At 53.2% G+C, this 20,212-nt stretch overlaps 1 protein-coding gene across 3 annotated transcripts in view; it reads right to left on the bottom strand.

The window, feature by feature from the left end:
- Window positions 1-2,232: 2,232 nt before the first annotated feature.
- LOC147827348 (maestro heat-like repeat-containing protein family member 7) overlaps window positions 2,233-20,212 on the bottom strand; it is a 46,480-nt gene continuing 28,500 nt past the window's right edge. Inside the window, exons 12-23 of one of the 3 annotated variants that reach the window (XM_087214718.1) lie at window positions 19,980-20,092; window positions 19,759-19,887; window positions 19,399-19,575; window positions 19,023-19,177; window positions 16,901-17,042; window positions 15,704-15,894; window positions 7,993-8,130; window positions 6,243-6,357; window positions 4,764-4,904; window positions 3,904-4,083; window positions 3,301-3,456; window positions 2,233-3,002 (exon numbers count right to left, since the gene is read on the bottom strand). In XM_087214718.1, the coding sequence (XP_087070844.1) occupies window positions 2,862-3,002; window positions 3,301-3,456; window positions 3,904-4,083; window positions 4,764-4,904; window positions 6,243-6,357; window positions 7,993-8,130; window positions 15,704-15,894; window positions 16,901-17,042; window positions 19,023-19,177; window positions 19,399-19,575; window positions 19,759-19,887; window positions 19,980-20,092 (1,778 nt within the window). In that variant the 3' untranslated portion in view covers window positions 2,233-2,861. The remainder of the gene's footprint in view (window positions 3,003-3,300; window positions 3,457-3,903; window positions 4,084-4,763; window positions 4,905-6,242; window positions 6,358-7,992; window positions 8,131-15,703; window positions 15,895-16,900; window positions 17,043-19,022; window positions 19,178-19,398; window positions 19,576-19,758; window positions 19,888-19,979; window positions 20,093-20,212) is intronic. The other 2 variants (XM_087214717.1, XM_087214719.1) reach the window with 2 other exon arrangements.

Here is a 20,212-nt window from a genome sequence, read left to right as displayed (position 1 = left end):
CATACACCTGTAATCCCGGAACTCTGGGAGTCTGAGGCAGGAGGATCACAAGTTCAAGGCTAGGCGGGCAACTTAGCAACTGAGGCAAGATCCCTGCCTAAATAAATAAATTAAATAAGGGTTGGGAATGTAAGTCAGTGTGAAGGCCCTAGGTTCAATCTCCAGTACCATGTTTTTTGTTTGTTTGTTTGTTTGAATCTAGGTGTTTTGTTTTGTTTTTGTTTTTCTGAGACAGTTTCTCACTATATATTTCAGGCTGATCTTGAACTCATGGCAATCCACCTGTCTCAGCCTCCCAAGTGCTGGGATTACAGGCATTCACCACCACATCTGGCTCAAAAAATGTAGGTTTCAGGACGGAGATTTAGCTCAGTGGTTCCGCTGCCTGCTTTGCAAGCACAAGGTCCTGAGTTCGATCCCTGGTACCAAAAAAAAAAAGAATGTAGGTTTCTTACTGTTATGGCTAATGATAAAACATCCCCAAAAGGCTCATGTATTCGGAAGTGGCATTTGGGAAGGTGATTATATCATGGGACATAACTTCAGCAATGTGGATTAATCCACTATGAGTTCCTAACTCAGTGTGCACACGAGGGGTGGCTTGGTTGAGGAAGTAGGTCACTGGAGTGTGCCCTTTGAAAACTACATACAACCAGGGATTTGGCTCAGTGGGTTCCGCTGCCTGCCTCAAAAGCACAAGGTCCCGAGTTCAATCCCCAGTACCAAAAAAAAAAAAGAAAGCTACACACCGTCCCCAGTCCCATCCTGTCTCTCTAGCTGTTTCCTTCCCTCCCTGCTTCCTCCACCATGTCCTTCCACCATGAGCTTTCTTTCTTCCTTTTTCTGTGAGACAGGGTCTTGCTACATAGTTCAGGCTGGCCTTGAACTCAGTATGTAGCCCAGGCTGGCTTTGAATTCACAGTGATCCTCCTGCCTCAGCCTCCCAAGTGCTGGGATCATAGGCATGTGCCACCACACCATGCCCAGCTATCCACCATGATGTTTCTGCCTCACCATCTGAAAAGCAATATAGCCAGCCAAGCATGGACTGAAACTTCTAAAACTAAGCCAGATGAAATCTTTCCTCCTTTAAATTATGGATGTCGGGGATTTTGCTTTAGCAGTGGAGAGCTAATAGCTACATTTTTCTTGTGAAACCGAAGGGTCTATCAAGAAGGACCTGCATGATGAGTGGAGCTCTCTACTCCTGCCTGCCATGGGGCTACAATCACGCCCAGCTCACAGGCCCAATAAGCCATGTCATTAGACCACTGCCTGGTCACCAGCCATTATCAATATGGGAACTAGCAACCCTGGCCAAACACCCCCTCCAAGCCTCTTTTGCCCTCTGTGAAGCGCAGACAGTAGCTTTAGGCACTCAATCAAGACTTCAAGCATGGCTGACAGCAGCATGGCCAAGCCCATTTCTCAGTTTTCTAACAGCCTGCTCCTTTCTATATTTATTTTGGGTCCAGGTGGGGTGATAGATGCCCACCTTTGGGTCTCCCTTCAGGTGGGAAGGATTTCTTCCCCCAGCTATGGAGATTGCTGGACTGGCCAGAACTGCCTGACTCCTGGCCATGTCTCTTCCCAGGATGGCTGGCAGCTAGTGACAGGTGAGCCCAGAGTGTAAAGACCTGACCCATCCATGCATCACGGCAGGTTCCTCTAGTACCAGCGACTTCAGCCCAGGAGTTCAGGGCCAGCCTGGCCAACACAGCAAGACCTTGTCCCAAAAGAACAAACAAACACAAACAATAATGGCCTGACCCCTGGCCTCAGTTTGGGATTCTCCTGGCAGGTTGGCTGAGACTGCCTGAAATGACACAATAGCCCCAATTCTCCCCACCTGTCCCCTTCCACAGGTAATGATGCCATTGGAGCTCCCTCCAAACCTTCCTCGCTAATCCCATCTGGCCGTTGACAACAGGGAAAGGAAAGTGGGGCCAGACGGCAAAACTTGCTGCATGCTCTGTCTGCCATGGTGCCATACTTCACTCTGTGTGTGTGTGTGTGTGTGTGTGTGTGTGTGTGTGTGTGTGTGTGTGTGGCTTGCTCCTGCCTCAGGCTGTTCACAGGTGTCACCTAGAAAGTGTTTCTGTGGTTAACTGAGTCTGGGAAACCATGAATTCAATAACCACAAGCACACTTTCTCAGCAGAGCCCTTACTGTGCCGATACCACTGCAAATCAGCAGGAGGAAGGTGAGCATGCCACCTTTCCCATGCTTGTTTGTCCTTTGTGTGCCCTCCCATGAGCTGTTGAGCCTCGCCTTCCAGGGAACATATCCTGGCAATTGCTGTTGCAGACAAGGGAGCCAGCATGGCCCTTTATGCAGGGATACACCGTAGACTGGCTGCGTCCCAGGGATGTGACTAGCCGTGGAGCACATGCCTCGCATGTGCGAGGTCCTGGTTCCATCCTTAGCACCATTCATAGTGTTTTTAGAAGACCACCTTGGTGGTCTGGATGAGGAATGGGTTGCAGAGGATGAAATTAAAGGCTGGAGACCCATTGGCTGGCTGGACCCGTGGCTCACCTGAGACACATCCATGGCCTGACCGAAGGGCAAAGACAGTGGGGATGGGGATGGAGAAACAGATCCAGAGATCCTTAGGATTTTTAGGATTGCTCAGATGTGGAAGGTGAGGAGAAAAAGGAGTCCAGGATGATTCTAGGTTTCTGCCTTCAGGACCCAGAGGGACAGAGCACAAGTGAAAGGGAAGGCCGTATGTTCAAAAGGGACACACCAGCTTGAAGTGCCTGTGGGCCATCAGAGGTGTCCACTGTGGAGTGGAACCTGCGTCAGGATACTGATGTGAAAAGCAGGAAAGGGGAGGGAGGGACCCTGCCTCAATATACTCAGAAGGAACCACTCACCAGGTACTTGCAGATTTTGCCCACTGCCTGCTGCCTGTTATCCCAGGGCTTCCGGCTAAAAGCTGTCTTGGGCAACTCCCAACCCATAAGGCAAGAACAGCGGAACAGGGTCTTCACACACTTCTGGAGGCCAACAGGAAGAGAAAACCAGAGCTGTGAAATTCTGGGAGGACCCAAACATATTCCAGAACAAAAGGTGTGTCAAACTGGGTTTTGGAAGATCAACTCAGCTTCGAAAATGTACACATGAAGTTAGCCATTTCGAAGGGGAATCCTCAAGTGGATGTCTTTGGAAAACAGACCTGATAGGACATAAATAACTGCCCCCATGGGTGGCTTGTGACCCTCACCTGGTTTCCATAAAGGGTGACACCTTCCAGGGCCAAGGTAGGCAGGGGGCCCAGTGCCCGAGCACACTCACCTCGCCCACCTTGGCACTGCCCTCCTGCATGGTCAGCAGGAGTGGCACCAACGTGTGGATCAGCTGCTCCTCCATGGCCTGGGTGCAGGGTCCCCGAAGCTTCTGGACCACCTTCCCGTACATGTTGATGCAGGAGGAGCGCACGTCCTCTCTGGACTGGGGTAGAGCGGAAGCTCATGGCACTGCTCCAGGAGGCTGCTCCATGGCTGTCCCAGCCCTCATCCTGAGGGGGCCTCCAGGCACAAACACATGGAGGCGAAGGACAGCCAGGGCCACCTCACCCAGGCCTAGGTCTGGAGCACCCTCCATTCTTCCCAGCCAGGGACCCCACTAACCCAAAAGGTGCCTTCGTGGCAACTGGGAAAATTTCCCCTCTGCGGGGACTGGTAAAAAAAAATATATCCCCTCTTCTGGGACCAGTGGCTTTAACCTTTTCTGGAGAGACTTCATAGAAGAGAAGAGCTCTCTCCAGGAGAGTCAATTAGAGTAAGGCATCTTCTCTGGAGGAACCAATTGCAAAAAGACCTGAGGCATTTGGAACAGGGCGCCCCCTCCTGGGCTGGCTCTGCCCTCCCTATGCCAGCACCCTGTGGGATTCCTTACATCACTGAAGTGTGGCAGCAGGACCTGCAGCATCTCCACATAGACCGAGCTGTCCCTCTGCTTCCGGTCCTGCCCCTTGAAGATGGTCTTGAGGCTGTCGACTGCCTCCATCACCAGCACCCCATCCAGGCTCTTCAGGGCCTTCACCATGGAGGGCAACAGGGCCTGCACCTTGGCCATCTGTGGGGCAGAAGCCCTTGGGAGTGGGGAGTCCTATATGGACTTGTGAGGAGGAGCCCAGCCTGATTCACCAGGATGAGCAGGGTGGCCCACTTCCACCCCCAGGCCTTTGCCTGTGCACGGCCTCCTGCCTACAAGGCCCTCACTCAAGTTCTGGCTGCTGTCTGGGGCCCTCTCTGGCTCCCTGATTCTTGCCTGGCCTAGGTCCTTGAGGCCCTTTGGTATCTTATCCCCTTCACCAGCTCTGGAAGGATGATATCCCACATTATGAATTGGCTTTCTGAGTTTATGTCCTGTCCCTTCATCCTGGCCACATCGTGAGCCAAAACAATGCCTGGCAGAAAAAAACAAAGCACATTTATAAATGCTAACGGTACACCAACTAATGCCGGGGCCTCAGTTTCCTGATCTGTAAAATAAGAATAATTACTGCCACCATTGCTCCCCCGACACATCCATCTTTAGGGTCACTGGGAAAAATCTGGACTAGAAACTCTTCAGAAAAGGATAAAATATATCGGGACTGTGAAGGCAGATCTATGTCATAGATGGGATCACCGAGGCTGGACAGAGATGGGCTCTGGTTCTAACCGCCAGTGTCCAAAGACTGTGGTGGCCCAGCTTGGCCTCCCTCCAGTCGGAGGCCTCCCTGGGCAGGTTTTCCTCCATCCCCCACTCACCTTCTCCGACCTGCGGACCAGAATCATCAGGCCCCGGATGGACAGCACCTTCATGACAGGGTCTTGGTGGCCCAGGCCTTCCACCATCCGACCCAGAGAGTATACCTCGGGGATCCGCCGCACCTTCTTCATCTGGAGGAGCTGTGGGAGCAGACAGGAATGACTCACCTGCCTCAGCCCAGGTCAAACACAGCCGAGAACTTCCTTCCTACAGGAAGCCTTCCTTGTCCTTTGTGCCGTCCAGGCAGCGTGAACCTCCTGCCTCTGAGCCCCCCTTATAGGCCCTGGTGACAGATATCCTGCCCCCCCCACCGAATGACAATGTCAGGTCACAAAAGGCAGGTGAGTGTGGCGGTACAGAGTGGACTTTACGGCGTTCACCACACCACAGCCTTCAAAAGGGAGGGACTTCTTACACAGCCTTGACGATATAATGAAATAGCCAAGCACAAGCACAAATGGGCCGCTTGCACGAAGAAGCCAGAACACACAAACAGCGGCAGAAAGTAGAACAGACGTCCCTGAGGGCTGGGGGAGAAGGAGAGGCGGGGTCAGGGTCCATGGGAACAGGGCTTCGGGAGGTGAAATCGTTCTGGAGACGGGGTTGCGCAGGGATAGGAATCTACTTAATGCCTCCAAACTGGACACTTAAGAGGGTAGAATGGCAAATCTTATGTTCTATATATTTTTATCATAATGAGGATAAATTAAAAAGAGACAGAGACAGAGAAGGTCCCAGAGCCCAAGAGTCTGGGTTGGAATCCTAGATCTGCCACTTGGGCCCTGGGAAAGGTGCTGAACTCTGTGCCTCAGGTCCCTTCTTTTTTTTATTTTTTTCCCCTCGGGTCTCTTCTTTACAGTGGGCCACCGTCTGGTCTGAGTCTCAGGGTTACTGTGAGGATGAAGTGAATCAGTAATCGTAAACCCTGGAAGAGAGCAAGTGCTCAAGAGTCTTTAGCAAACGCCACTACTGAGTCTCTCCCTCCCAGCTCTGTCCCCTCCAACGTCTCCTGACTCCGACTCCCCTCCACCACCCAGCCCCAGCACTTCCGGCAGCTGCTCAGCCTTCTTCCGGGAAGCCCTCCCTGACACCTCCTCCCTTCTCTGACCTGCTCTCTCACCACAGTCACTTTTTAGAACCCTCACAGGTTATAACTGGGGGCACTTGGTCTTCTGCGGACACACGGAGAATTCCTTCTGGCCAGGGTAGAGTCAAATTCAAATGTGCACCTGTGGTGCCTGGCACAGAGAGGGGCAGCAGAGGTTGCTGTTTGCCTGGCGGCCCTCGGAGGGTCTGGGGAGAACTGAACAGGAGGAAGCGGGGTGGAGAGAAGGGGGATCAGGGAGGGGGACCTACGCCTCATGTTCGGGGGGGAAAACATTGCTCCTGGAAAGGGTTTGTAAACTGCAACCCTGTTGGCGCAGAAGTGACCCCGGACATGAGCTGAGCTCTGCCTTACACCTGCGGCCCTGTCATACCTCCACGAAGAAGGCGGTGGCAGTGATCTTGTGCTTCTTGTCACCGTGCTCCAGGAGAGGGATGAGAAGGTAGAGGAAGCGGCACCGGTCCTGGCAGGAGTATCGCACCATGGCCCTGGGGGTGAGGAGGTGCAGGCCCTCAGGTCCTCCGGCCCCAGGGGCCTGCTGGGTGGGACACCTGGGCCGCTTGGGTTCCTGTGAGCCCAGGCTTTCCACCTGGGTGCTTCTCAGAGGCCATCTAGTTTAACAGCTCCTTTTACAGATTGGGAAACTGAGGCTCAAGGTGGGAAAGTTACTTGCCTGAGGTTACCCAGCAAGCCAGTAAGAGGGACAAGCTGAGGACCTCGGCGACACAGGCCACACTGGGAGGAAGAGACAGGAAGAGAGGCAGTGAGGGCTGGTTCTCTGAGCACCAGGGAGCAACCAACCAGACTTTTGCCTCTCTGCTCCGTTCCATCCTCGCCGTTGCCCTTCCAAACAACTGCTGCTGTTACCCCCATTTCACAGATGAGGAAACAGAAGCTGAGCATGGAGTACTCCAGATCACAGAGCTGGGAAATGGCAGAGCCAGAGCCCTGAACAAGGGATCCTCACAACAGCTGTCCCCCGGCATCGGCATCGGGACTCCTGGGGACTTGCTGGAAATGTCTCTCAGGGCCCTGGCCCTGACTCACTGAGGCAGAAACTCAGGGCAGGGGCAGCAGGCCTTCTAGACTGCCTTGGGGCATGAGGATCAGTCACACTGCTCCACGAGGCAGAGTCCAGGGAGGTGGCTGTCATGCACCGAAACCCTGACCCTAGCACCAGCTGTGTGACGTGGGGTGGTCACTTCTTAACTCCTTGGGGCTCAGCTTTCTTGACCATAACCCTGGGCTGTTCCATTTCATGGTGAGGACGAGAAGAGACCTTGCACATAACACCCCTTCGCATGGTGTCTACAGTGTGGTTAGCACTCAGTAAACATGGCTGACTCTGAGACACCCAGGGAGGGTGCAGGAGTCGCAGGATTGAAACCAAGGGACCCCTTTCTGATCCAGGGAGGCTGTGAGAGGCTGCAGGGAGAGCTCTGGTCTGGTCCAGCTGGTACTCAGGATCGAACTCAGGACCTTGTGCTTGCAAGGCAGGCAGTGGCACCACTGAGCTAAATCCCCAGCCCTGGTCCAGCTGGGCTTTTCCAGCTCTGCCACTTCCTGGCTGTGTGACCTTTCAGGCATCGTGACCCCTCTCTGGACCTTGGCTGCTCTGGTGCAAAATGTGTATTAATCCCCACTCCAGTCACCATCCGGCAACAAAAGCAAGCCTGCGCCTGCTCTTGGCGTATGCCAGGGGCATAAATATTTTAATTCCTACCCGCCCCTCGGAAGGTGGATGCAGACTTTTCATACTTCTGAGGGGGAGTGGAGGGTCAGGGGAAGTAACTTTGCCTCGGTGGTAAGCTAGGAAGTGGCTGGGATTGGGGGCAGACAAACGTCCCCAGGGCCATCCTCCTGGTTATTGGTTGCACCTCGGTGTTTCTCTTAGAGTGGGAACGGGATTCATACCATAGTTCAGGAAAAAGGCACTTTGTAAATACCCTAAAGGCTCTGCAGCTGCGGAGAGCCTTGATAACCTCAGTTCCCCTCCCTGGGGAGGAGACTTTGCTCCCTCTGTGCTGCCCAGCCGCCTGCAAGGACTGCAGTGCCACCCAGCTGCAGAGAAGAGGTGACAGAGGGAGCGAGGGGCTCCTCCATCCAGGCGTCCCAGGCCTCACCTTGCCAGCAGTGACACTCCGAGGTGGTGGCTCTCTGCCTGCTCCAGGAGCTCCCAGCCGCCCTCAGCCTCCACGAATGCAGCCTCGTAAGAGCAGCCTATCTTCAGCAGCAGGGTCTTCACCGCCTTCACCACCCAGCTGCGGGAAGAGACTGAGACCCCTGAGCCCCAGCTCTGGCGCCACCCCACAGGCTTCTCCCCACCTCGCTAGTCCTCATATGGAGTTCTGCCTAAGCCTGGCTCTTTGTAAATAATTCGCTTTGAGAAGAAGAGAGGAAACAGAAGTGAAACTCCTCTCCCTGTCCTGGGAAGATGGGGCTTTTCCCCTCTTCCCCTAAGCACTGTTCCTGGAGGAAGAGGCCGAGCTGGCCTCCCAGACTCCACTCCCCAGCAAGCCCAGGGCCGAGCCAGGACAGTGCCCTCTGCTCACTCCTGTCCAGCCCAAGTCCTTTCCTGCCTCAGGCCCCTGAAGGAGCGACTCCCAAACTGGATGCCGGGAGAAGGTAGGAAACTTTCACACCCCAGGGACCAGCCCGGCTGGGGCTGGGCCTCTGTGCTTCTTAAACTCCTGAGGGAGCCCCCAGGGAGCAGGGAGGGGCTGCCATCTACTGACACTCTCCTGTGTTGTCCTCCATACACAGGCACGCGCGGTTGAAAGACAGGATACGACGGGGATCTGACCTGAGAAACCCAGGGGCACTCGGTGTGTCCTCACACAAACCTAGCTGGTTTAGACTGCTATACATCTGAACTCCATTGTAATCCTAGAGGACGATGGCCATACATATTGCTGGACATCAACCAAAAGTCATTATGAGGGCTGGGCCCCCCTGTAATCCCAGCACTCTGGGAGGCTGAGGCAGGAGAGTAAAAGATTTGAGCCCAGCATGGACAACTTTGTGACTTAGCAAGACTCTGTCTCGAAAAATAATGAAAAGAGTCAGGGATGTAGCTCAGTGTGAAAGCACTGACTTCGGTCCCCAGTACTGATTTTTAAAAAAATTATGGGGTACCTTGAAATGAAAAAACAAAAGACAAAGCAGAGACTAACAGTCTCAAAGCTTGACAGAGACTGATGGTCTCACGGCTGATGGTCTCAAGGCTTGCCCCTCCTACTAGACCCACGAAGGTCACTGTGCCCGAAAGATGAACTGCTGAATCAGCAGCTGCCCATACGTCCCTATGTCTTAGAGATAAATTGTAAAAGCAACATCTCCCTGCACCTCCTTATCCCTGTGCTGAGTTCTGGTTCTGTAAAATTCTGCTTGCTTCCCCGCCTTGCCTAAAGAGCAAGATAAAAATGAAAACAAACTTAGAATCGGGGCTCAGACTCTGGAAGGCGACTTCCACTGAGCCTGGTAGCAAATAAACCTGCCTTTCCTTTCCATTCTCTGAGTGTTACTCTCTTCCTTGGTCTACCTGCCCTCTGAGTGCCATACCAGCGTGACTGCATATATAAACTTTTATTAAAATAAAAACCGACAAAGAGTAAAATAAAATAAGATAAAAACTGACAATGTACAGAATGAAATTTACATCGACAGTTTCCCTGAAGCCTAAACATTTGCCTGCAGAATCCAGGTGTCTCAGTTACTTTTCTCATTGCTGGGACAAAACACCTGATGCCCAAAGTTAAGGGAGGAGAGGTTTATTTGGCGCACAGTTTGTAGAGGTTTCAGTTCATAGTTGGCTGGCTCCAGGCAGAGGGGCATCGCAGAGGAGAAACAATTCATGGCAGAAGGTAGCAAAACAAGCAAGGGCTCTTAGCAGCTTCTTTCTTCCCTTTTCATACTCTATCTAGGCTACCAGGATTAGGGTGGTGCCAAACCAATCAGTGCACTGATTTAGTAATCACATACCCTTGATCCCAGCATCACACACTCTAGATCCAGCCACCTCTGAAAAAGCCCCACCTATGACTGCCTGAAGCTTTAGGGGGCATCTAAACACAAATCATAGCATTCTGCCCCTGGACCCCCAAAGACTCATGTATATTTCTCTTTTAAAAAAATTTTTGGTACCGGGGATCGAACTTGGGTCCTTGCGCTTTCGAGGCAGGCGATGGAACCACTGATCATGTGTATTTCTTTATACAACCTCTAAGAGTTCCCAAAGTCCTAACAGTTTCAGCATTGCTGAAAGTCCAAGTCCCAAGTCTCCTCTGGGATTCAAGGCAAATTCTTACCTGTACAAATGAAAAGAAAATTGAACACTTCCAACATACAATGGCACGAGATAAACATTACCATTCCAAAACGTACAAATAGGAGGATACAAAGGAATGGAAGTCCAAAGCAAGTCCAAAATCCAGCAGTATCCAAGGCAATCTGTACCAAGACATAAATGCCAAAGCGCTTGGGTGGCTCCGCCCCTACGGTATTTCCAGTGGTGTTAGCTCCCATGGCGTCTCTCTTGAGCCATCTCTGCTCCCTTCTTGCAGTTTTCCTCAAGTGATCCACATTCCTGGCTTCTCCAAACTTCTGGGGTCTCCCCTGCACCTTTGGCTTCACACTCACAGCTTCACACACTGCCCTCTCAGGGGCACTGCCTGGCCTCCCAGGCCTTCTTCTGAAAGCTGGGTGGAAGCCTTCCTGACTCCACAACTCTTCCATTCTGCGTGCACCTAAAGCCAGTGCCACGTGGATGATGCCAAGGTCTGCCACCAGCTGGAGCAGTAGCCGGGCTTCCTTTTCTTTTGGCTGTAGGTGTCAAGTGCCTGGATCACTGAGCACTCTAAACCCAATCCCAAGGAACAAATCTTCTAGGCTGCCACCATTCAGGAACATGGTGCTCTGGGGCTCTCTTCTCAAAGCTAATTCTTTCACCTTTGCAACTCTGAGGCTGCAAAGACTGGACTCCAGCAAGTTCGTGTAATGCCTTCAGGCCATCTTTTCTGTTGTGTTCTTCTGAAATACCTGGCTTTTCCTTGCTAGTCTTTTCAGTGACCAATTTCTCCTCTGTTCCATCTTTGCACGCCACAACTTTATTGGAGCTTCCTTTCTGGCCAAACTCATATTTTTAATCATTCTGCTGGCTGTTTGCTCTTGATTCTCAACATAAATCTGGCTAAAAGCCCCCAACAGTAGCCCTGCCACCACCTCAACATTAGACTGCCTTAAAATTTCTTCTGCAAGATCAATCAGCCTCAGGAAAAGTCTCTGGACACAAGCAAAATGCAGGCAAACTTTCTACCTAGCCATAACACACATGTTCTGGAGTCCAATAGCCAATCCAGTCCTCTTTCCCAGCAGAAACCTCCCAAACCTGTTCTTTACTGGCAACTTTTCTATCGGCATTCTGGTCTCCTGAACTCTCACCAGAATCTCCCATTGAGTACAGCCTCAGTCATTACAGCTCTACTTTTTCAGCTGGCATCTCCAAACATTTCCTTACTCTTTCCTTTCCCATAAGCCAGCTCCAAGAGCCTAAAGCACATGGTCAGGTACAGTCATAGCAATAACTCCACTCTCAGCACCAAATTCTGTGTTACTTTTTTCATTGCTAAGACAAAATATCCAACACCCACAAGTTAAGGGGGAAAAGGTTTATTTAGCTTGCATTTTATAGAGGTTTCAGTCCATAATCAGCTGGCTCCAAGGCAGCATGGCATGGAAGACAGGCATTGCAAAGGGGACACAGCTCGTGATGGGCAGAAGGTAGCAAAGCAAGCAAGAGTGACCACAGCTCTTTCTATCCCTTATATATTGCTCAGGGCATTCAGGGTAGATAGAACTCACACCCTTAATCCTAGTGCCCTTGAGCCTAGCAATGCACCATGAGTCAATTCCAGTGTCACACTCTAGATCCAGCCACCTCTGAAAAAGCCCCACCTATGACTACATGAGGCTTTGGGGCAACATTTAGACATAAGCCAGAACACCAGGCTGCACTCGGATGGCTGATACCAAGAGCTGCTGTCCCCATAAATCAGGACAGAGTGCTTCAGAGCTCAGTAATTCCACAGAATTTGCTCTTAGTTTCCCTGGGTTTGCATTTTTAAGGAAGAGCCATCCCATGTGAAAATCAGTCCTTCTCCTGAGGCTAGGCCTTCGGCATTGTTCAGCCTTGGTTCTGTGCTTTGAAATGTGTGCTGCTGGGAGAGTCCCTGCCAGCAATGTCTCCTTCAAGGTTACAAAGAAGGCAGGGAGGGAGGGGGCAGTAGGTGCCCAGGTGTGGCCCGGCACCCTCTCTTTGCCATCCTCTTCTTCTCCCCTTGAAGCCTGACACCGGCGAATGCTGGAGCTGAGAACCTCAGGTCAGTCTTTGGAGATGAAGGGCGGTTTTCCTCCACCACTAGCGCCTTCGGCTGAAGCAGAAGAGCCACCCATGTGTACATCCCCGCCCTTCCGGGTCCAGCCCCATGTCTGGGGCATATGTGGCTGCTTTCCCATGAGCAGTCCTGGTGCTCAGAGAGACTTGACTTAGGGACTCCAGTCAGTGGCAGCCAGGCCAGGCCCTCCCAGGCTGTGCACACAATGATCTCCTGAGGAACAGCCTGAAAGCCCCATGGTGCCTCGGGGCCCAGGAATGGGAGGTTGCAAGACAAGTCGCCAGGCCACGTCCCTGAGGCTGAGTCCAGCCAGGCTCCTTGCCCGCTTCAAGCCCCCCCCCCCAGTGTGTCAGGGCTGGTGTCCCGGGAGCTAACTGTCACACTCATCGCTCACATGCCCCTCCTCAGGGTGGATGGGACATGGTGTGCATGGACAGGCACCTGCCAGGGGTCCCATCTCACAGTGGGATCCGGAGTGCCCACTGTCCACGCTGAGGCCACACTCCAGGGAGGCAATGTTCAGTGGCTGCTGTACCAAGTCACTACCGGGTGGCTTCAAATGACAGAAAGGAGTCGTTCAGTTTCAGGAGCCAGATGCTCAAAATCAAGGTGTGCGCCATGCGTGCACCCTCTGGATCTCTGAGGGGTGGCCCTTCCTTACCCGATGCAGTTCTCTGCTTGGGTCAGTGTCTCCAGAACCCTCCTTCCCATGTTTGCATCTCTCCTCGTCTCAGAAGGGCACTCGGTGTTGGCTGCAGGGCCCTAGGTTAGCCAGATGAGCTCCTCTGGAGATTTCAGATTAATGGCATCTGCAGAGACCCTTCTTCCAAATAACATCATGGCCACAGGTTCCAGGGGGATGTATCTTTTGTGGGGGGCTGTTCAAGCTCCACTCCAGCCCCTCCTGTGGCTCTCAGCTGATCAGCCTCCTCCTGCTGGAGCCCATGCCCTTCACCACCCACAGGGGGCACTCTTCCCACTCCTTGCTCCTCTTCCTTCTCCTGTGGCACCACCTTGTCTTCCTCCTGTTTCCCTCCAGAGCCCCTCAGCTTTCCAAGTAGCTCCTGTGAATCTGAGGGGAATCAGAATTGGGAGTGGGACTTCACAGATGGCAGATGGTGTAATCCTATTTGGTCCTCATAACACCTCTATGGGGCAGAAACCATTCACCCATTTCATAGCAAGGAAATCACCACCAAGAGATTCAATTAGTTTACTCAAAGAACAAAGCATCAAGTGATGGACTCGCATCTGAGATCTTCTGACTTCAAGCCCAGCTACACAACGGCCTGCCCTCTGCCCCTCCATGTACACCTAAGCCTAATACATGATGGGAGTAAAACAAGAAAAGACTCATCAATTTGGCTGTGTAAGAACTTAAATTTCTTGGACCAGGGATTTAGCTCAGTGGTTTTGCCGCCTGCTGTGCAAGCGCAAGGACCCAAGTTCAATCCCCAGTACCAAAAAAAAAAAAACCTTAAAATTTCTTAATGGCAAGAGACCATAAAATAATGGCAGGTAAAGTGACAAACTGGAATATCAATTAGAAAGAGTTAATTCCATTAATATATAAAGAGCTTTTACAAATTAATAAGAAAAATCCCCAAAAGTCCTATGTAAGCCAGAGATGTAGCTCAGTGGTACCCCGCTTGCCTGGCAAGCACAAGGTTCTGAGTTCAATCCCTGGTACCAGGGGGGGAAAAAGTCCTATGTAAAACTGGGCAGGGGACAAGAACAGCTTATTCACCAAAGTGAGTTACAGAAATGACATTTAAAACTTAACCTCATTTAAATAAGAATACTGCAGACCAGAACTATGGCAAAATTCCTTTTTTTCTTTGCAACTCTTCAGACTGGCAAAGATATAAATATTTTATAATACACTGTGATGGCGAGGGTGTGGGTGTACCCTATTGGTGTACAAATTGGGTGCGGAGGAGTTACTTTTTGTTTTACCCTCACCACTCCATGGTTGTGGTAGATTAATTAATGGTCAACTAGAACACCCAGCTGAAATGAGTCAGCATGGTCTGGACATGGAAGACCCACCAGAGGGTTGTTGCCATTGCATAAAGAGAGAACTGGAGGGGAAGATCGTGGGCTGTTGATTTTCCTGGAGAAGCTTGCTGCGGATGGTTTTCTTGATGTGAACTTGGCTGTTCTCATTGGAGGAGGAGCTCAGGGCCTCACTGTCACTGGGAATGGCTGCTGTTCTCATCAGGGGAGCTCTGATCTTCACCTTGAGCATCACTTCCTGGCTCCAGTATAGATCCTTCAGCCTGGTGGCACAAATCATCCCACCAACACAGGTTTTCTGGCTTCCACCACTGGCCTTTGGGCCTTCTGGGTGCAGATCCTCAACACAGACAAGCATGAGACACTGCCGTGGGCTCCAGGCCACTGGATGGACTCATGGAGAACAGTGCCTTGGACTCTAGGCCTTCAGCCGGACTTGTGAGGGATATTGCTGTGGGATCTGGGCCCTTGGATGGATTCTTTGGGTCTCTAGTGTGCAGTTCGATCTCTTGCACTCCTCTGCATTTGATTTTTTGGTTGAATATTACAAAATAATCCTATGAATTATGTCCTGCAGTCAATCGATTCCCTTACAAGTCCTGAGTACAACAGTGGTCTAGACCTTGTTCCCTGATGTATTCCTTCCTGCTCCACCTTCATGTTCAGATGGAGAAGGCCTCCGGCGGCCCACTCCCTTTGCAGGAACTCACTCTACACATACAATCGCAAGGGTACATAACGACATATAAGCGAATGTCCTACAGCACTGTCTGTGATTGCAAAGGGCAGGGAAGCACCTACAGCAGGAGGAGGAGCCCAGCTAAACAAATGACTGTCCTTCAGGATTCTACACATAGGGATGCCCCGCGGCTATCAGAGCAGCTCCCTGTGTGCTGGTGTCCAAGATACAGTGTGTGATAGGTGAAAAGCTATGCGCCTATGTGAGGCGGGCTGCAGACACGAATGTGGTCATCCCTGCACAGCCAGCCCTGGAAGGGCAGGAAAGAACCTGCTCATGTTTGGAGAAGGGAACTGGAGCAGAGCAGGAAAAGAGACTTGATTTTAATGTCTTGAGATTTTGTTTTGTTTTGTTTTATTTACCCATGTGCGTATATGGCCTATTCCAACCAATATTTAAAAATAAAATGGATGGAGAAGGAGGAAAGACATTCGGCTCTGAGCTCCTTGAAGAAGCTTGATTTTCTCAAGCCATCCTGTGCTAAGTCCAATGCTGGACACAGAGCAGGTGCCCACAAGTAGTTCCTGCATGAAGTAGCAACTCTAATAAAAGTACGCTTCTGTTTTCTCTCCTAATCCCAGAGCTCATTTCTAGTACCTGACTGTTGGAGGGACCCTTGCTGGGCACCCACACACACACACACACACACTGCCAGGGAACAGGGCCAAGGGAGACGATAGAGCTTACTGCACAGGTACGAAGGCGGGAGGCTGTGCTTGGTTCTTGGTGTCCTTGTGAGGAACCCTGTGGCCAGGCAACTTGAGGCCGATGTGGTAATGGACCTGAATGAGCAGGGCCAGGAGCAGTTGGGGGTAGATGCACCTCACACACCTGGCGAAGCTGTTGATGGACAGGAGCTCACACAGGCCACTGGCTGCCTGGGGACAGAGGAGAGTCCAGTGGCATGACCTGGGCCACCTTCCCAGCACTCCTGCTGAGGCCCACACCTCGGCCTCTGCCGGTCTGGACCTGGGTCTTTGCTCTTCTCTGGCCAGCCTGAGAAAGCTAATCTTACCCACTACTTCTGGGCCCTGACCCCCAACACTAGAGCCCCGGTCCTAGGAATAACCACAGCCAGGCTCTTAGCTTTGCCCAAGGCTTGGATGTTATGCAACCCTGGAGGGATCTTAGCGAGGGGACCTGTCCCACCTCTGAGGTGCAGACAGGGTGGTGATCCCATTTTGCAGGTGAAAGGGCGGGCGTGGAAGGGCAAAGCACGTTCCAAGGCCCCCAGCCTGCAGGGCAGATGCTGGCTATAGTGCGTCCTGGCTCTTTCCCGTGGACAGCACAGGCAGACAGAATGTGGGGATGTCTGGGCCAGGGTGCCTTCTCCTTCTGTCCTAGGGCGGAGCCCAGAGCCAAGCATCAGGAAGCACAAACCAGTCTGTCACCTACATGAATGACGGAGTCACTCACCCATGAGGTAGGTAGTACAGATATTCGTGTGTGTGTATGTGTGTTACTGGGGATTGACCTCAAGGCCTTCACCCTGAGCTACATCCCCAACCCTTTTTGTTTTTATTTTTTATTTTAAGACACAGCCTCCCTAAGTCGCTAAGTCTCCTAGGCCCGCCTCAGCTCCTCAGAGCACTGGGATTGCTGGTGCACGCCACCACGCCCGGCTGGGTATTATTACCATTTCTATCCTCAGATGTACAGAGGGGGCCTGGCCTCCGAGGTGGGGTCACTTGCCCATCTCCCAAAGCAGTGACACAGCATCCCAGGACCTAAGGTGCGCGACCCCAAAGTCATTCTGTTCCCACCATCCCAGCTTGCCTTCCCCACGGCGGCACTGCCATTTCACCCGGTGGATCCAAGCCAAGAGCCCAGAGACAGGAGCTGAGCAGCAGCAGGGACTGGCAGGTGGGGGGGGGGTGTCCTCACCGCCAGGGGCGCAGTGGAGGCCTGGCCCTCCTTGGTGACTGGCTTCTCCTTCAGGGTGCTCAGCAGCAGATCCAGGAGGTCTCCAGCAGCGCCACAGCTGGGCTTGGGCAGGATCAGCTGCCTCCACATCTCGGCTCCATTGCTGTGGGCGGGGCGGGTGGTCAAGGTCCCTACCCCACATGGTTTCAGGGTTGGAGGAAGTGAGAGCCAGTGGGACAGCATCTGCGGGCACTCCAGCAAGGACGGTCCAGAAACTTCCCAGAGTCCGGGCTGCCAGTGCTGGAAACCCCACCTGCGGGCTCCACCCCGGTGCTGACACACCACTGTTCTTTGGCAAAGGTTACTGAGTGTGCCCTGCACCAGGCACTGGGAAAATCTCTGGGGATATGGACTTGAACAAGAATTCAGACATTCTAGATCACCACATTCTCACAAGGACCCCCAAGCTGGGTGTGGTTGCTACCATGTTACAGATATAGAATGGAAGCTTAAGAGAGGTGAAATCGCCTGTTGGAGACAACACAGCTACAGGCGGCAGACCTGACGTCTCCAAAGCCTGTAGTTGTCCCTCCATGCTGAGGAGCAGAGTCGAGGCCGGGGAGGCCCCAGGGGCCTGGATAAGGCTTCAGTCACAGAACACAAGGTGCTCCGCTCGGGCCCCTGGAAGGCAAATCCGAGGGCAGACGGCAGCCTGCAGCGCTCTTGCCAGGGGAGCTGACTGTGTGCTGAGAAATAAGAGACCTTTCTCCTTTCTCCATGAGCATCTGAACCTTCACTCCTGGTCTAGCTTTGTTCCCATGGAAACCCGATAAAGACAGTATGTCAACTATGTTGCTAGGCAACACTGCTTATGGTAAAAATGGTCATCTTTATGACCACTTGGTAAATCGAATCTGGCCTGGAACTATCAATTAACTGAAGGGACGGATGGCAGTGCTGTAGCACTTCCAGGAGGCAGAGGCCTGTACAGAGCTTGTCCCCGAAGGGTCCCTGGAAGCGAAGCCTGTGGGATTGGCCTGAGAGGCTCTGGGCCCTGCAAGTCCTGCACCACTTAAGCTAGGCTGGCTCCTGTGTTGCCCACAGCATGGGTCTCTTCCCTTATGCAATGAGCTTACCTGGGAGGCCCAAGAGGCCAGCTCCGAGCCCCAGGCCCAAGATGAGGGTAAGGAAAAGGTGCAAGTGTGAGGAGACCCTCACTGCAGGTTCACAATGCGGCCTGGCCCTGGGAGCTGTGCTTCCTTGGACACTGCGCCAGGTGCCTGGTCGCCTCCATCCTGGCCTCTCTCCTGGGCAACTAGGACATCAAGTATGGCCTGATGGCCTTGCAAGTCTGTTTGGTGGCCCCTAGAAGCTCCTCCCCGGAGGAAAGCAGAGATAAAGCCTTCTGGCAGGAGGAAGGGACATGGGGCTGGGTCCTCCCGAGCCTGCCAGTCTCCTCAGCTTCTGTGAATGGCCCTAAGTCCCCTCACCAGAGCACACACCACATCACACCTCTGTCAGCTTCTTTCCCTTTTACTCCAAACAACCGTCCTAAGGTGTAGATTGTCACTGCCTTCTTTTATTCACCCAAAGAGGAGTGGAAGTGTTTCAGGGCTGAGCGGCTAAGGCCAGCAGACTGGACCCCTTGGCTGCAGGGATCCCAGGCACAGCCAAAGGCTGGAACGGGTGCTCAGCGAAGCTGGCTGCATTACTTCATCTCACTGCCCTCTGGGTGTGAACACAGGGATTCCTTCCTCCCTTTGCCTGTGGGGGGAAACTGAGGCCCAGAGAGGGAAAGCAGAATGCCAAGACCATGTGATGCCGGAGACTGAGTGAGTCAGGGCTGGGACACAGGGCTCATTCCGTGGCATCATTAAAGAGCTCTCCGCTTGGAATCCATCAGGCCTGAGCTAGATGCTCTTCCTAGTGATAGTTCTGTGGGCCCCTAAGCAAGAAACTTCCCCTCAGCCTCAGTTTCCTCATCTGTAAAATGGGGCTGCAGACACCCAGCAGTGCTTGGGAAGGGTCTAGCGGTCACCACAGGAACCAAGGTCACAGAACAGGGGCTCCCAGGGAGGGCAGGAGGACAGGGGCTGTTCTGATCCTCTGAGGAGTGGGGGCTGGGAACCTCCTTACTCCATACCTGTTCAGGGGGAGGGGACACTTGAGCAGGGCCACCACGACCTCAGTCATGAAGGACCTGGCCAGGAAGGAGACGGGAAGCAGGGCCACCTCTCGGGCGCGTGGCTCCTGGATGTGGCTCAGCTGCACGTGGATGCCCTGCATGATTTCTGGGATCTGGTGGCAGCCAGGAGCAGACAGAAGGAGGGCTCATTGGAGAAGCCAAAGGTAGGAGAAGGAAGGAAGGCGGAGGTAGGAGAGAGGACCGGGTAGGAGAGAGGGCCAGGGTGGGCACAGGGGTGCTGCTCTTGGGAGTGAGGGGTTCCTCTTCTCTGCCCGCCCCCAGCTCAGCTGAGTTCTCAGGGCTGCCCGGGAGAGCAGCTGGTGCCCCGCCTTACCACCGCCAGTGTTCTGAGGTGGTACCACCTCAGCACGGAGCTGAGCGTGACCTCCGAGGGCAGCCGCATCGTCTCCCCAGAGTCCTTCCCCAGAGCCTCCATGCCTCCACTCAGCCCTTCCACGGCTGCCAGCAGTAGGTCCTTCACCTGCTGGGGGCCCAAGAAGTCTCCAAATTCCTGGAACGCAGACAGACACGGAGGTCCCCACGTGGATGGGCAGTCCTGGGCCACACACGGGACACGGCCACAGCCACAGCCGTGGGTAGGAGCCAGGGGGAGGGCCACACACACGCCCTCATCCATAAACATTGAGTCCCCGAGGGAGGAGCCACAAGACGAGGGGCAGCAAGGTCCCTGTACCCAGGACTGGGAGGCACGCATCACGGAGAAGGGAGGCCTGGCCCACGGGCTGTACACAGGAGGCAGCGGCTGCGGACAGCTCCTGTGGGGAGGGAAGGCCTCTCCCAAAGGGCGGGGCCAGTCGGAGAGCTGGTGGGGGAGCAGGGGGCTGGTGGCGCTGCCCCGCCTCCCTCCCCACCCAGGGAGGCCAGCTGCTGAGCGGCAGCTGTCCCTGCGGTCACCAAAATCACACGCAAGATGTTCTGGCGTGGGTTGACAGGGTTGTGGGGCCCCAGGAAGCGCTTGTTGCTCTCATACAGCTCCTTCTTGTTGGTCTCTTCCTTATTTCTGGGTCCTGCAAGAGAAGAGCCTTCTGGTGAGGCGTCACCAGCCTGCTGCTTTGAATTCTTTTGAGCGAAAAGGCAGGAAGTCCCCAATTCCTACAAAAGCAGCTGGATTGATGGTCACATGGTGA

The sequence above is a fragment of the Heterocephalus glaber genome, unplaced genomic scaffold (genome assembly GCF_053883595.1).
Source record: "Heterocephalus glaber isolate CG9 unplaced genomic scaffold, H.glaber_assembly_v1.0 deba00001449, whole genome shotgun sequence".
NCBI classification, from domain to species: Eukaryota; Metazoa; Chordata; class Mammalia; order Rodentia; family Bathyergidae; genus Heterocephalus; species Heterocephalus glaber.
This window is presented reverse-complemented; position numbering and strand designations above follow the sequence as displayed.